This window comes from Dermochelys coriacea, chromosome 1, assembly GCF_009764565.3.
Source record: "Dermochelys coriacea isolate rDerCor1 chromosome 1, rDerCor1.pri.v4, whole genome shotgun sequence".
Lineage (NCBI taxonomy): Eukaryota > Metazoa > Chordata > Testudines > Dermochelyidae > Dermochelys > Dermochelys coriacea.
The window spans coordinates 166,846,499-166,862,160 of NC_050068.2; the positions used below are offsets into that span (position 1 = coordinate 166,846,499).

The 15,662-nt window shown below is 43.3% G+C and overlaps 1 protein-coding gene across 8 annotated transcripts in view; it reads right to left on the reverse strand.

Annotated features, from left to right (window-relative positions):
- Positions 1–11,596: 11,596 nt before the first annotated feature.
- Positions 11,597–15,662, reverse strand: part of BACH1 (BTB domain and CNC homolog 1) — a 60,756-nt gene continuing 56,690 nt past the window's right edge. For all 8 annotated transcript variants that reach the window (XM_043508867.1, XM_038394064.2, XM_043508876.1 and 5 more), the window contains one exon: positions 11,597–14,643. In XM_043508867.1, the coding sequence (XP_043364802.1) occupies positions 14,185–14,643 (459 nt within the window). In that variant the 3' untranslated portion in view covers positions 11,597–14,184. The remainder of the gene's footprint in view (positions 14,644–15,662) is intronic.

Consider the following 15,662-nt stretch of genomic DNA (forward strand, 5'->3'; position numbering starts at 1 on the left):
GGTGCAGGGACGATCAAGGAATCTCCACATACTACCCAACCCCCCAGCACCGGCTCTACAGCTATGATTGGCTGAGAACTGTGGCCAATGGGAGCTGCAGGGCTAGTGCCCACAGGCAGCGTGCACCATGCGGAGGTGCCCGGCTGTGCCTCTGCTCAGAGGCCAGACACGGCGGCTGCTTCCAGGAACAGCGAGAAGCCAGGGCAGGCAGGGAGACTGCTTTAGCCCCGCTATACTGCCAAGGTAAGCACTACCCGGAGGGAACCCCCACCACAGGTCCGAACCCCCTCATGCACCCTAATTCCCTCCCAGACCCTGCACCTCAACCCCTGCCCCAGGTTGCAACCCCCTAACCCAGCCCTGAGACCCCTCCTGGAGCCCACACCCCCTCTTGCACCCCAACTTCCTACCCCAGCCTGGAGCCCCCTCTTGCACCCCAAAACCCTCATCCTTGACCCCACCTGAGCCCACACCCCCTCCTACATTCCAACTCCCTGCCCCAGCCCAGAGCCCCCTCCCACACCCTGAACCCCTCATTTCTGGCCCTACCCCAGAGCACACAACCCCAGCTGGAGCCCTCACTCCCCCCACACCCCAACCCCCTGCCTAGCTCAGTGAAAGTGAGTGATGGTGACGGAGAGCGAGCGACAGAGGGAGGGGGAAGGGCCTCAGAAAAGGGGCAGTGCAGGGGTTTTCAGTTTTGTGTAGTTAGAAAGTTAGCAACCCTATGATAAAAGTATATATATTTCAAACCAATATTTTGCATCATTCCAGTTTAGCACTTAGGGCTAAAGCGGCTTTTTCAACCAAAAGATGCCAAAGTAATAATTGTACAACATAGGAGGTCATGACTCAGTACACAGCCCTTTAATTAATAGCTGCAATTAATAGTTTAAAGGAGATGATTAAAAAAAAGCCAAATGCATAAGAATTCCCTGAAGGGTCTCACTCAGTATTGGGTGGGCTGGAGTGAAACAGAGAAGGTCATTTTATGAAGAAACTCCCTCCCTCCCCCTTCCCAGCATCCATGGCGAACACAGGCACTGATCCTGCTAAAATGTAAGCATGATTGTGACATGGTATAAAAGTGCTCCAGCATGTAAGGGGTTACCTGATTCCTATTGTATAGCTGATCTGGGCAGAGTTATAAAAGGAAAGAAGAGGTTGGTGCAAAGGAGACCACCATGGGGGGGGAGACAGAATGTCCTCTCTCCTCCCAGCTGGCTGTAGTTAGAACTGCCTCAAGTGATTATTAATCAGAAGTTTGAGTTTATATTGGTTTTGGGGTTTTTTGGAGGGGGGAACTGGAGCATGAAGTTATGGTATATTCCAACACAGGGGCAACACATGGGATGGCATGTGGGGTCTTGTTTCCCCCCCCCCATTTGCTGCTTGGCTTGTACTGAGCATGCTCATATGGACTGAGCATGCTCAGTAACACAGCTGAAGGTGGCTGCCCTCACTCTGCCCCCCATTACCAGCAGGCACAGGTCATCTGTGTAGGTTCAGGTCCTAGGTCTTGCCCCCAAAATAATAGACAAGCAGTATATCTGGATTAATGTTTTATTGCTTGCTTCCATCAGGGTTACAGTTTATAAGCCCCTATTTTCAGAGTTTTATAATCTAGTAATAAACATTCTGGGGGCTGATTTTAAGATTGGAAATAATTTATTTCTTTTAAATTGCTCAAACTTTTTTTTTTTTTTTAAGGAAAAAAAAATACCTTGTGAAAACCTTTGGGGAAAAATGTAGCTTGGGGCTTGATCCTGCACCACTGAACTCAACAGGAGCAATGTCACTGACTTCAATGGTAGCAGGATTAAGCGCAATTTAAGCTTGACTTCATTGGAACTCATGCACATGCTTAAAGTAAAGCATCAGCTTAAGTGCTTCCTGCATAAGGATGTTTTCCTGAATCGGGGCCTTATTGCTTAATGTGGACTAAGGTCTGGTGCATTTTCATGAAAACATTTTATAGCCAAAGAAATTACTATATTAAAAAGTAGGATCTGTCCTTGAAGATAAATATCCTAATAGCTAAAGAATTTCCCATATATCTAGGACTTGGTTTCAAATCACTGAATGCCCCAAATAATTAGAAAGGCTCATCTCATATCAGTGGAACATTTGTATCCCCTCCCACTTCATTTGCAATTAATGAAGCATTTGTAATGAGCCCAAAGCTCTGCTTCACAGAATTTATCACATTGTGTCTAATGAAGCCTCAATTATTAACTTTACTCTGGCTTCTAATGTTTAAAACACCCACAGATTAGTGTCAATCATTTGAATTATTTAGTAAATGCAAGACTGTGGTGCCAGACTCAGAGTTCATTGGTTCTTTCAGATTCAAAGGCATACACATTATTTCAGCAATGTGCTGCCACTGTTTTAACAAGAGGGTCCCCCTAAATGGTCTCCTTTAAGTCTGTGATTAACCCCATATACAGCAATGATTGTTAAGAGGTGCAATCACATTGAGTTTGGAGCAAGAAGAAAATGTATTAATCCTACAGTAAAAAACACACAACAACAAGAGAATAGGGAAAATGTACAACTTCCCCAAGCATATACACCTATGAGGGAGGAATAGGGAGATCCGTTTTGTTTAAACAAAAATGGTTTGTCTTCATAACTAAAGAGGGAGTAACCATGGGGACCTTCAATAACTAAGGATGGAGGCAAAAAATCAGTTGACAAAGTTTCTATTCATCTGCACTTTGTTTATACTTCATTGCTGGCATATATGGAGAGTATAGCAGAGTTCTCAATTTATGTAATATGAGAAGTGGTAATCTCTCCTCCAAGACTTTGGTTTTTAAAATACCTGCCCCATGATGTAACCTAGCACATTCCAAAAGATAAGTTATTTGATCTTCTGGATCTGCTTCTGAAGAACAAGGATAAGTCATCTTTGGCAAAGATTATTTAGCCATATCCTGGAAGGAGGTAAAGTCACCCTCCCTTCCCTTTCTTGGTGGAATTTTAGCAAGGGGTTTTTAAAAGCCTGTTTCACACATCACTGTATTGTATGTGTACACTAGCATGATCACAAATTTCTAAACTAAAAGCAATGTTACCATGGTGTAGATGAAAATAGGATCAAGCCTAAGAATTTGTTTGGAAGTTTCTTGTTTGATTTTTAAACTGTGAGATATTTCCATTCTTATATGGACTTTAAGGCTCTGATCCAGCAAAGCACGTAAGCACCTGTTTCACTTTAAGCATGTGAGTAGTCTGATTGGGGCCTAAGAAAAGCTTTTAACATACTTTCTATCCAGTTTTAAGCAGAGATGTGCAGTATACACAAACTGCAGTACATTATAAGTTATTGCCCTGTGTTTTTACCCAATTATGTACTTTGTTTTTTTTCTACCTTTAATAGTCCTAAAAATTACAGGTGGCTTCTAAAAACAATTAAAAAGGGTAGTCAAGCTTTTAGAAATTGCTATCTGACTAAAATGGCAACAACATGAGTCATCTGAATGCTTCAGATGTATTACTGATCTGCTGAACAGAACAAGCTACGTTTAAAAGTGTTAAATCTAACTTTGTGTAATCAGAAGCTGCAGGCTGAAATCACTTGACTGTATATGAATAAATGTGATTGACTTCTTTTTAAAAATGTTTATTTGCTAATTTTATAAATGAATTCTCTGCTCATCTATAAGTTAGTGTGTAGTAGTGTGCTGCCATCTATAGTTTAAAAAAGAAAATGGAGAGTCTACTTCAAGCTTAAATAAACTGCTGAACAGATTCACAAAACGGTGGTGGTGGTGGTGCGTGACACCTCTTCCCACCGCCCCATCCCCACAGACACACCCCTGCGGCTGCTTAGTCCCATGGAAAACATCAATAAAAATCTCTTTAAACCTTTTATTAAAGATACACAAAAAGGAGGAAAACCAGCTAGAGCACCTGAAATGTAAAATAAGTAAGGCTTTTCATTTTCCCAACATCCAGCGTGGCGAGCTCAGCAGCAGAGGTGGCAATGCAGTCCCAGAATCGCAGGCGAGCTCCAGCATGGACCGAAGGGGAGACACTGGATCTGATTGCTGTATGGGGAGAAGAATCTGTGCAGGCCAAATGCTGATCAAAAAGATGTGCTAATATATATATATATGCCAAAATCACACAGGGCATGTTGGATAGAGGCTACAACAGGGACCCACAGCAGTGCCGCATGAAAGTTAGAGCTCAGGCAAGCCTACCAAAAGCAAAGGAGGCAAATGGTTGCTCTGGGTCAGACCCCCATACATGCCGCTTCTATGATCAGCTACATGGCATTCTGAGGGGGACCCTATCACTACCCCACCACTATCTGTGGATACCTGCAAGGGGACAGTCTCATGCAACAGGGAGGAGGATTTTGTGGATGAGGAAGAGGAGGAGAATGCACAGCAGGCAAGCGGTGAATCCATTCTCCCCGGCAGCCAGGACCTTTTCATCACCCTGGACTCAATACCCTCCAAAGGTGGGATCTCCGACCCTGAAGCCAGAAAAAGTAGCTCTGGTGAGTGCACATTTGTAACTACAGTACAGAGTTTAAAAAAATAGTGTTCTAATGTTTGATTTACCCCATTCATGCTGTGCTGTTTGTGCTTGGCTAAAAGGGATCATCCCAGAGAATAGCCATGCGGGAGGGGGAGGGGTGAAGGGATCATCCCAGAGGATAGCTACGTGGTGGGGTGGAGGAAGGTGTGTGCTGCATATCCACCTGAAAACCATAGCCCCTCCTTTTAAATGTGAAAGGCTACCAGTTGCTTGCTATGGGAAAAGGATGGCGCTGCAGTTTGAAACCATTCCCACATATTTTGTATAAGAAGCCAACCCTGCGCCTTACCATGGCTCCCTGGAAACAGAATTCTGCTACCCAGCCGTGTGTGATGTGTCACCATACCGGCAGGCACTCAATATAAAAGGCAAAATGTGACCTTGTACCTAAAGCACATGTGCTGTCTGCTGTGAACTGCTTGATGCACTGTGAAAGAGTATCCCTTTTGTTCTCAGAAATGTATAGTCCTAAATTTTACTCTCCCTTTTTATCTCCCCCTTCCCAGGTGCAAACATTGCTACGCTCCTCCTCATCTCCATCCCTGAGGTTACTGCAGATTAGAAGGTGAAAAAAACCACATTCTTGATGATGTTTTCCAAGCTCATGCAGTCTTCCCGCACTGATAGGGCACAGCTTAATGCATGGAGGCATTCAGTGTTAGGCCAGGAAAGCATTAAGTGAGCGTGAAGAACAGAGGCAGGAGGCAATGCTGAGGCTAATGGGGGGAGCAAACGGACATGAAGTGTCTAGTGTAGCTGCAGGAAAGCCACCAGGAGCACAGACCCCCGCTGTGCGTGGCACTCAAAGGGACACTACCGCTGACCTTATGGATATCACTAAGGCAAAAAACTGATGGTTGTACACATGGGTGTGCTCAAACCTAAAATGGAATAGACATGAGCAAGCACTCGAAGTATTCTTACTTACATTTTGAAGTGTGAGTGTAAATTTATATTCCATTGTTCAATTTGCTTAAGTAATGGGTGTCATTCCTGTAAATGGCTTGACAGTTAGCAGAGCCTCAGGTCATCTAAAATTGGTTTAGAACGTCCGGCTGTGGTGAGGATAAATATTTTCTCACTGAAAGTCTGTGTTGAACTCAGTTTCAGATGTCTAACAGGACCCAATTTTAAAGAACAATGACTATTGAACTAGGAATTTAATAAGTATATCTGATTCATTAGGGTTTTTCCAAGAACAACATAGTTAGCCAAGTGACCTAACGAATCAGACTACACCCAAATTGCCTTTAAGAAAAGAAGTCTTATCTAAGACTATGAAAAAAGGGGAAGTTACTCACCTTGCAGTAACTGAAGTTCTTTGAGATGTGTCCTCCTATGGGTGCTCCACTCTAGGTGTCAGTGCGTCCTGGCGCTGTTGATCTGAGATTTTCGGTAGCAGTGCCTGGTCGGGACACAGGCGCTCAGTTGGTATCTCCCATCTCGTTGGAATCTTCCAGAGCACCTGCATCCCCCCTCAGTTCCTTCTCTGCCGTGGAGTGATTATACTAGTACTTCAAAGTAGAGGGGAGGAGGATGGGGAGTGGAGCACCCACAAGGACACACATCTCTAAGAACTTCAGTTACTGCAAAGTGAGTAACTTCCCCTTCAAGTGCTGTCCCTGTGGGTGCTCCATTCTAGGTGAATGTGTAGCAGTACCCACTATGGTCGGTGGAACTTTGGAGATGTGGCAGTGACTAGAGAGTACTGTATGGCCTAGTGTGGTGTCTGCCATAGTATCTTGCGTGATAGCATAGATGTTTGGCAAACGTGTTCAGATCATGTAGCTGCTCTACAGATGTCAGAAATGGGTACGTTATGTAGGAAGGCAACGGATGTTGAGATAGCTCGAGTGCAATGAGTTCTAATGCCTTCAGGCGATTGAATATTTTGAATATGGTAAGAGGATCTGATGCAGTCAGAGATCCACTTGGACAGTTGTTTAGAGATAGCAGTACCTTTCAATCTTTCGGTGATGGAGACAGTCATGGAGATTTACAAAATGGCTTAGTCCTATCTAAGTAAAAGGCAATTGCTCGCCTGACTTCCAGAGTATGTAGGGATGCTTCGTGTGGAGTCTTGTGAGGTTTGGGATAAAAAGTAGGCAAGTATATCGGTTGGTTAAGGTGGATACCAACTTAGGGAGAAATTTAGGATGTGGTCTCAGAGTGACTGTCTTTGGAGAAAATTGTGTAGGGAGGATGGGCCATCAGGGCGCTTATTTCACCTACTCTCCTTGCTGATGTTATTGCAACTAAGAAAGCTACCTTCATGGACATATGGATAAGAGAGGAGGTAGCCAAAGGCTCAAATGGAGGTTTCATGAGAGCATGAAGAACGAGGTTAAGCTTCCATGTAGCTGCCGTTGGGTAAATTTCAGGGTAGAGATTTTGCAGGCCTGTGAGAAATCATTTTATAGTGGGGTTGGTCAAGAGTGAATAACCTAACAGGTGGTAAGCACTGCCAGGTGTACTTTGATGGAGCTGAGCAAAAGTCCGTCCTGTTTTAGTCTCAGGAGGTAGTCTAGAATGTTAGGGTCACCGTATTGGGTGTTAGGTGATTACATGAGCACCAGAGGACGAAATGCTTCCACTTCTCCAGGTAAGTTTTACAAGTGGAGTCTTTTCTACTGTGCAGAAGGACGTATTGGACTTGCTCAGAAGAGGCTGGTTCATAGGTTTGGAGCTTTTGGAGCTGGGGGTGAAGAACCCGTCCGTTCTGGGAAAGGAGATCTGGCTTGTTTGGGAGAGCCTGTGGATGATGGGAGGACATGCGGAGTAGGTAAGGATACGTCTGTCTCAGCCAAGCTGGGGCAATAAGGATGACCTGGGCCTTGTCATCTACAATCTTCCGAAGAACCCCGTGTAGCAGAGGGAATGGTGGGAAGGCGTAGAGGAGAGAGTTGTTCCACGGGATGAGGAACGCATCTCCTAGGGATGCAGTCCCGAGTCCCGCTCTGGAGCGAAACAGCCGACATTTTCAATTCTGGGATGTGGCAAAGAGGTCTATTGACGGGGCGCCCCAGAGGGAGAAGAGCTGTTGAAGTATTGGGGGCTGCAGTTCCCATTCATGTTCTGTTGAAAACTGTCTGCTGAGTGCATCGGCAGTAGTGTTGTGGCAGCCTGGTAGGTAGGAAGCAATAATTTGTATTTGATGTTGTATGCACCAATTCCATAGTCAGATAGCTTCCATGCAAATGGAATGGGATCGGGCTCCCCCTTGTCTGTTGTTGTAGTACATACTAGAGAGTACTGTATGGCCTAGTGTGGTGTCTGCCATAGTATTGTTCTTTATGAGGGGAAGAAAGTGAGGCATTCTTGCCTCACTGCTCTGAGCGAATTATGTGTAGGTGCATCTCTGATGTGGACCACTGGCCTTGTGCCATGTACCCCTAGATGCACTCCCCAACCGATTAGGGAAGCGTCCGTGGTGAGCATGAGCATTGGGGATCGTTGCTGGAAGGAAACCCCTGTGCAGTGGTTTTCTGGTCTTGTCCACCAATGTAGGGAAGCTAGAATATTGGGAGGAGGAGCTAGTAGTGTCCCTAAGGACACTAGTGTCCCTATGGACGAATAGAGAGCATGCATATGAGCTGTGTGATAGCGAGGAATCTGTGATATGGGAGCGAGGCCCTGCTCTGGATTGATTAGAGATGAGCTCCAATGAACTCAATCTGTTGTGTAGGTGTCAGGGTGGATTTTTGGATGTTTATTTAGAGGTCTAGGCTGTGAAAGAGGGAGATGGCAAAACTGGTAGCTTGAAGCGTCTTACCATAGGAGTTGCCTTTGATGAGGCAATCGTCCAGGTAGGGGGTCCCATGTTTGAGGAGGTGAGCCACGACCACGGCTAGAGTTTTGGAAAAGACTCTCAGCGCTGTGGAGAGGCCAAAAGGAAGAACTGTATTGAAAATGGTTGTGACTGACTGCGAATCTTAGGAAGCATCTGTGAGCTGGATGAATTGATATGAAAATAAGCATCCTGGAGGTTGAGGGCTGTGAACCAGTCCCCTTGATCCAGTGAAGGAATTATTGTGCCCAGTGTGACCATCTAGAATTTTTGTATCAAGAATTTGTTCAGTCTGCGTAGATCTAGTAGTATACACCTCCATCCCCCGGTCTTTTTCTGGATCAGGAAGTAATGGAAGTAGAATCCTTTCCCTCGATGTTGCGGCAGCACAGGTTCCACTGCGCCTCGCTGGAGAAGGTGAGCCACCTCTACGCGAAGGAGGTGCTCGTGAGAGGGATCCCTGAAGAGGGATGGGGAAGAGTAGGAGGATACGATATGAATGGGAGAGAGTAACCAGACTGAACTATTTTGAGGACCCAGCGATCCTGTGTAATATGCTACCCGGCATGTTGGAAACTCTGGAGGCGGTGACCAAATGGGCAAGTAGGCTGTTTGAAAACTGTTGTTATTCCCGGATGGGTGGGAGGTGGTTGCTTAAGCTCAATTTTTGTCTGCGCTTAGGGGTCTAGAGTGATTCCTATTTATGTCATATGCTTTGGATTGAGGCCGATAATGTTGTTGTGTGCATGGTCTTTGGTAAGGTTGGTATCGTTGTCTCCTGGGAAGAAATGGGTGAATACCCAGGGTGTGCAGTGTTGCTCTAGAATCTTTCATAGTGTGAAGTAGTTCATTGTTTTTTTGGAAAACAGTTTGTCTTTATCAAAGAGGAGGTCCTCCACTTTGGTCTGCAGATCTTTAGGGATGCAGAAAGCCATGAAGATCTGCGCATAACCACAGCAGTTGCAGTAGTACGGGCTGCTGTGTCGGCCACATCTAAAGAGACTTGTAGGGCCGTTCTGGAAATCAATTGACCCTCGCTCAGAATTGATTTAAAGTCTGCTCTCCTATCCTCTGGAATATAGGAGGCAAATTCAAAAAGTTTATTGTAGTTATCAAAGTTGTAGCTGGCAAGGAGTGCAGAGTAGTTTGCAATCCTGAATTGAAGTGTGGAGGACATATAAACATTGCGTCCAAAGACGTCAAGGAGTTTAAGGTCCTTGTCTTGCAGGGTGGGCCGATATTGTGGCTGTTTAGTCCTTTGTGCGACTGCATCCATGATGACAGAGTTTATTTGTGGTGAGAAAATAGGAAGTCAGCATCCTTAGCAGGAACATAGTATTTATGTTCAGCCTTTCTGCAGGTAGGTAATAAAGAAGTTGGAGTTTGCCAGAGAGTGTCAGCTGGTTCTAGGAGAGCTTCATTTATAGGGAGTGCAATCTTTGAGGGTGCAGAGGGTTGAAGGATTCTGAGGAGTTTGTGTTGCATCTCCTGAACCTCTAGGGGGGATGTCTTGACTGAGTGCCACCCTCTTGAAATTGTTTACAGTTGTCCACATTCTGTGGAGGTGGGGGAGAGGGCTCTGTCTGGGGCAGATGGAGAATTAGGGGTCTGAGTCAGGATATGGTTCATAGCTCACATTCTTAGGAGGGGGGTTCAGGTACTCTAGAAGTGGACGGAGCTGGAGATCGAGGCACAGAAGCAAGTAGTGGTTTTGTGGAAGAGGCCTGATGAGTGGTAGGAGGATGTGGCCAAGGGTATCACTGAGGCCAAGGCATAGGGTAGGAGAACCCAGGTGCTGTCCATGGGGTGGCAAAGTAGGGAAACTGAGGCTGGTGGCTGAGGACCGTAGCCTGAGGTGGAAGAGTCCACTGGAGGAAGAGAGGCAGGTGGGGGGAACTCTGCCTGCTGCTGTATATCGGGTTCTCTGTCAGTGAAGGTAGCCAGTTCAGGTGGTGAGAACGGCTGTTTGAAGAGTGAGCCCTCTGTATCCAGGAGCGGGGAGTTAGGTTTAAGTGGCACTGATAGATCACATTCAGTGAGGAACTGCTGCTCCTGCTCCCTGGGCTGCGCTGAGCCTGGACTGTGCTCTAGCGCATTAGCATTGGAAAGTGAAAGTATCAGCGGAGCCACAGGTCTGTTAGAAGTGCCCTGCAGGGGGTCCGCTGCTGGTGCTGGGGCAGGAGGCAGGCTCGGTGCCGACATTCTTCCCGGCAATGGGGCAGAGCACACAGCCGGCACCGCGGCTATTTTTAGCATTGAGGCGCTCGGTGCTGTGGAGACCTTCCTGGTATGGGAGGTCAGATTCCTGCCTCTGTGGTCTGCGGGAGCCACGGCTGAGCTTTAGAAAGGGCTGAGGCGCCTGCCTGTGGCACTGTCAGCACAGAGGGCAAGGATCTCACAGGAGACCCTTTACTCTTGTTGGGAGTCTCTCCCAGGAGACTGCTGTGCTTCTTGCCTCTGCTCCAGAGAGGGTGAAGCAGCGCTCCCAACTGGTTCAGATATGGTCGGGGAGTGTGCAGGAGTGGGTTTAACTTTCCCCATCTCCGAAAGGGGCTACAGGGATTTTTCCATCAGACATATTTTAAGCCGTGGGACCTTGTCACGCCGAGCCCTTGACTTGAGGCTCGTACAGTGGAGGCACTTTGCAGGGATGTGGGTTTCTCCGAGGCAGTTCACACAATGTGAGTGCCCATCGGACCGTGGCATGGAGTCCTGACAGGAAACACACTTTTTGAATCCTAAAGCCCCTGGCATTGTGAAATAGAAATGGCAGGGAAGTGTGTCTCAGCAGGAGACAAACCTGAAGTGAAAAGTTGTTTTTTTTTTTAAACTATGTAACTACACTAAAGGAAGGGAAACAACTGGGATGTAACTAGTAACTATTTCTATATTCTTCTATACTTTTTTTCCCTCCCTACAGAGACCAGGGAAGAGAAGTAGCACTGCCCCGAGTCCCATCTTCAGCCAGGGACGGTTGAGAAGGAACTGAGGGGGGTGCGGGATGCAAGCGCTCAGGAAGATTCCAACAAGATGGGAGATACCAACTGAGTACCTTTGTCCTGACCAGGCACTGCTACCAAAAATCTCTGATCAACAGCACCGAGACGCACCAACACCTAGAATGGAGCACCCACAGGGACAGCACTCAAAGAAGAGCAATGACTTTTTTTTCCTCCCCCCACACCGCAACAAATAGCAAAATTCATGTTATTTTAAAAGTCCACAGGAAACCCTCAAAACACAGGACACAATGAATATCAAACTTTTGTGAACTTTATTCCAATTCCGTCACATTTGCTATTGTGAATATTATTCAGAAGTTTGTAAACTGTATAAATGTTGCTACTGTTTCCAGAGATCAATTTTAGTAGTACTAAATAAATGAGTAATGTAACAGTAAAGATTAGCTTCGCACTGCAAGAGATGTACATAAAAAGGAAGCCTTTTTAGAAAGGACATTGGCTTTTATTGTATTTTTAGAAAATATTGGATTATGAAAGATACAAAATCAGTTGTAATTTTTTTTTTTTACACTCTGTATGCCATTTTACTGATAAGGCTTTACAATATCTTGCTCAACAGATTTAAAAGGTATTTTTAAACATGCCTTAAAGTATTTTTTACAAGTTCAAAATTGAGTATTTCAACTGAAATAATATTTACCTGAGAATCCTGTATCATAAAATTGCCATTCACTCTAACTTTAGCAAGTTGATGATGTAGCCTATAGAAGTCCACATGCAACTTGTAGGTCTATTGTATTAAATAATCAAAAATGTATTTAGATGCAGCTGGTTAGGCAATGAACTAACTCAAACTTTTCAAACCAGGCTGGTATTAGAAAATGTTGAAGTTTAAGCACACAGGATGAATTTCACCATACTACACACAAAACCAGAGCTGTTGGTTTTGCACTGGGAATCCTGGGGTTTGTGGGATAGAATTCAGACACCAACCTATGAACAAGTGGCGGCAATGTAGCACAACCCCTCTGTGGTGGCTATTCTAGCCTTAGGACTGAAGTAGTGGTCACTGCTGACCCCCAGTCCCAACAGTTGGTGTTTTGGGCCACTGGATATAGGCAAGACCCTGGCCAGCCCTAGATAGCCCAACCAAAGGGCTTTAAAAAATAGATAATTCCTATTGATAAAAATGTGACTATGAAGTTGCAAACCCATGATTTAGTCTCAATTCATTGTATTATGCCATTTTAGAATATGACCTACTTTAGAATGTTATATAAAGGGCCCTAAGTTGTTAATGTAAGTAGAAAAATGTGGCGACAAAACTGACATGGGGCATTGGGATAAGAGGGCTAGTGGGTTGCTGGAGAAGAGATTACGTGATCTTCATAAGTAAATACATTATAAAGTCACAATATATAAATGCTAGGTCATTTAAAAAGTCTTCTCTCAATAATCTGAAGGGAAAAGATACCCACAACCAGTAGAACCCACATCAAGTTGTATTGGAGTAGTACTTTTTTCTAAAGTTCAGTTATTTTAAGCTTGTATATCACAATGCTATGCAACACTAATAAAAATTCGTCCTGAAAAAACAAATCTATCACTATAGATCTGAATGAACTTGAAATCACTTGGATATGAGGTAGTGTATTTACTTGTATTACATCTGGTTATTAGAAGTACTGTTGAGATTTGTCAACTCTTTTATATTTGGCCAATGGTTCATAATACACTTTTATAATATAAATCTTATTAATGCTAAATTACCTATAGAGAGAGCTTAAACCAAGCACCTTATCAGGAAGGGTTATGTTTTAGTATCCTTGAAGCAAAAATTCTGTCTCACAATAAAATAAACCTGCAAAGCCAATATTTACAGTCGCAATTGGAGCAAAAGATGATCTTCCATACATGCACACGAAGATAAAAAAATTAATGTACATTGAGGTAGAAAATGAATTCCATTGGCTTGTACAAGATTCTTCTATGTTTTGTTATGTAAACCAGCAAAGTGAATTTTTTTCTATTGGGAGGTTCGGTACTTAAAAGGTCTGGTATCAGAACAGCAGCTAAGCAATGAAGGATTATTTGTATGCAATTTGCCTCTAACACAAGGCAAAAAAAATCCAACCCCCCCCCCCAAAACAACAAAAACCTACAGCAGAGATTATCTCCCCCACCCCCATTTGTCTTATTTTAAAGATTGGGTTTATTCTTTACAAAATAAGTAATGAACAAAACCCAACTGGCTCATTTTCTTTTTATACTTGTACAGGGTTAGAATTAGAGTACAAGCCATTAAAAATACACTGAAAGTTATGTTTACCCATAAAGGTAACCTGATTAAAAAAAAGTTATTTTCAAACACATCCTCACTGGTCCCCAATGATTATAACATTTATAAGCCATCTTAGTTTTTCCAAAATACTTTGTTTTCTGACCCTCATATGAGACATTTTACAGGGAAGCATAAGATCTGCTAGCAAGTCATTGTACAACAAGAATAGATTTTTGAAAGAGTATCTGGGGTCAAGATGCCACAAAATCAGGGAAGTAGTTCTAGTACTCCACTAGTCATCATGATGCTGGTATCCTAATCCAACTATAAATAATCCCATTTGTTTGCACTAAAGGGCTGAGCGCTCGTACAAGCTTTTAGAGATGGACGCATTTCTTAGAGTGATGTAAAATATTATGCCCCGAAATTATATAAAACAAACCCAAAGGTCTGCTGAGTAACATAGATGGACAGATACTAGTTAATGCACTTGCAAAATATAAAGTTTTGCCTTTCCCTTCACTTAAGGCATTTTATAATAATGCTGAAACCCTTACTTTAAATCCCATAAGGTTGAGGTTGGCAATCACAAAACAGATTTATTCATCTGTAGTGCATTTGTCAGTCATCTGCTGACAGAAATCTGTGATACCACCACCCTGTCCACATTGTTCCACAAGTAAAGTTTTCTCCAATGTTTTCATAGAAATTGGACAGAGTTCCTGCACTTGATTATAAGCGGTATCAGATGTGCCTCTTACACATGGATAGCAAGAACTCTGTTCACTGGCCGACACAGCACCTGAAAGCCCACTTGGTAATTCTATACAAAATGGGATCACAGGCTTGCCATCAAGAGCCATTCGTTCTCTCTCAGAAATTAAAAGTGAAAGTGGACAATCCAAGGTGGAATACTTTGCAAGTATCTGTATTTGCTCAGGACTCAATGCTGCTTCCTTACATACTTGCTGGCAAAGTCCAGTCAGATTCTGCTTTGTCTCTCCCAACGTTGACAAAATGTGATCTCGCTCCTTTAGCAAGCTCGCCTTTTCATTTTGCTGCAAAAAGACACATGGTTATTGACTCTGTACATTTTAGTGCTCTGAAATCAGAAGTATAGTTCAGCAAAGCTGAAACAAATATTGAATCTAATAGATGTGTATTTTGTTTATCTTGGAAAAAAGATAACATGTTAAAGTGATGATAAAGTGATGATAAAAAGCAACAGACTTAAGTGTAGCTTTTTTGCAAAGAGCTGATTTTGATTTGAACTGTGCAAAACTCCACCTTTTTACATTTAAATAAAAACTGTTTTCACCTGAACAAAATGCTAAAGTTTCAAAAGTGATGCCATGTGAAAGACGTCCATTCTCAAAAAATTTCACATTTTCTGAAAAACATTTTTCAGGCTTTTAGAATTTAATCTTTTAGATCAATCCAAAACAATGAAGTTCTGAGGTCATATTTCATTGGAACTATTTTGCACAATTCTATCTATAATCAAATTCCTCTATAGAGGTTCTGAATAGTGGTCATGTGGAGACTAAACTATGAAAAAAATTTTTTTTTTTTTTGCAAATGAAGAATTCCACCCTTGTACAATTTATGCCATCAACATAGTGATTCCTCAAATGCTATTTGTGAGGTAGCACTAATTTTAATTTATTCTTATACAAGTGTTTAAAGATCTCAAAACTTGACAGCAGAAAAATTAACGTTTTACTTGAAAAACAGAACCTATAAGTGAAATAAGCTAATTCTTATTCAACATATTGCATACGCATGCCAAAATTAGTCATCAATATGGTCCTGTAATTAAGATACCATGTTTTAGGCAATTACTACAGGATCAATAAAATTGCTAAATGGAGTGATCTACCAAAGCAGTTACATTAACAAATTAAACGTTTAATACCAGACACTATAGTCTCACTGAGGCCAGTATTCCAAGAGAGAAGATTAAATCCAGATTTCACACCATATTGTGTACCTCTGTGGTATTGTACCTCTCCTTCCACTTTGTGTAAGTAAATGTTTCTGAATTGGGGAATGTACGCCTTCTTCCTTGCCACTTCCC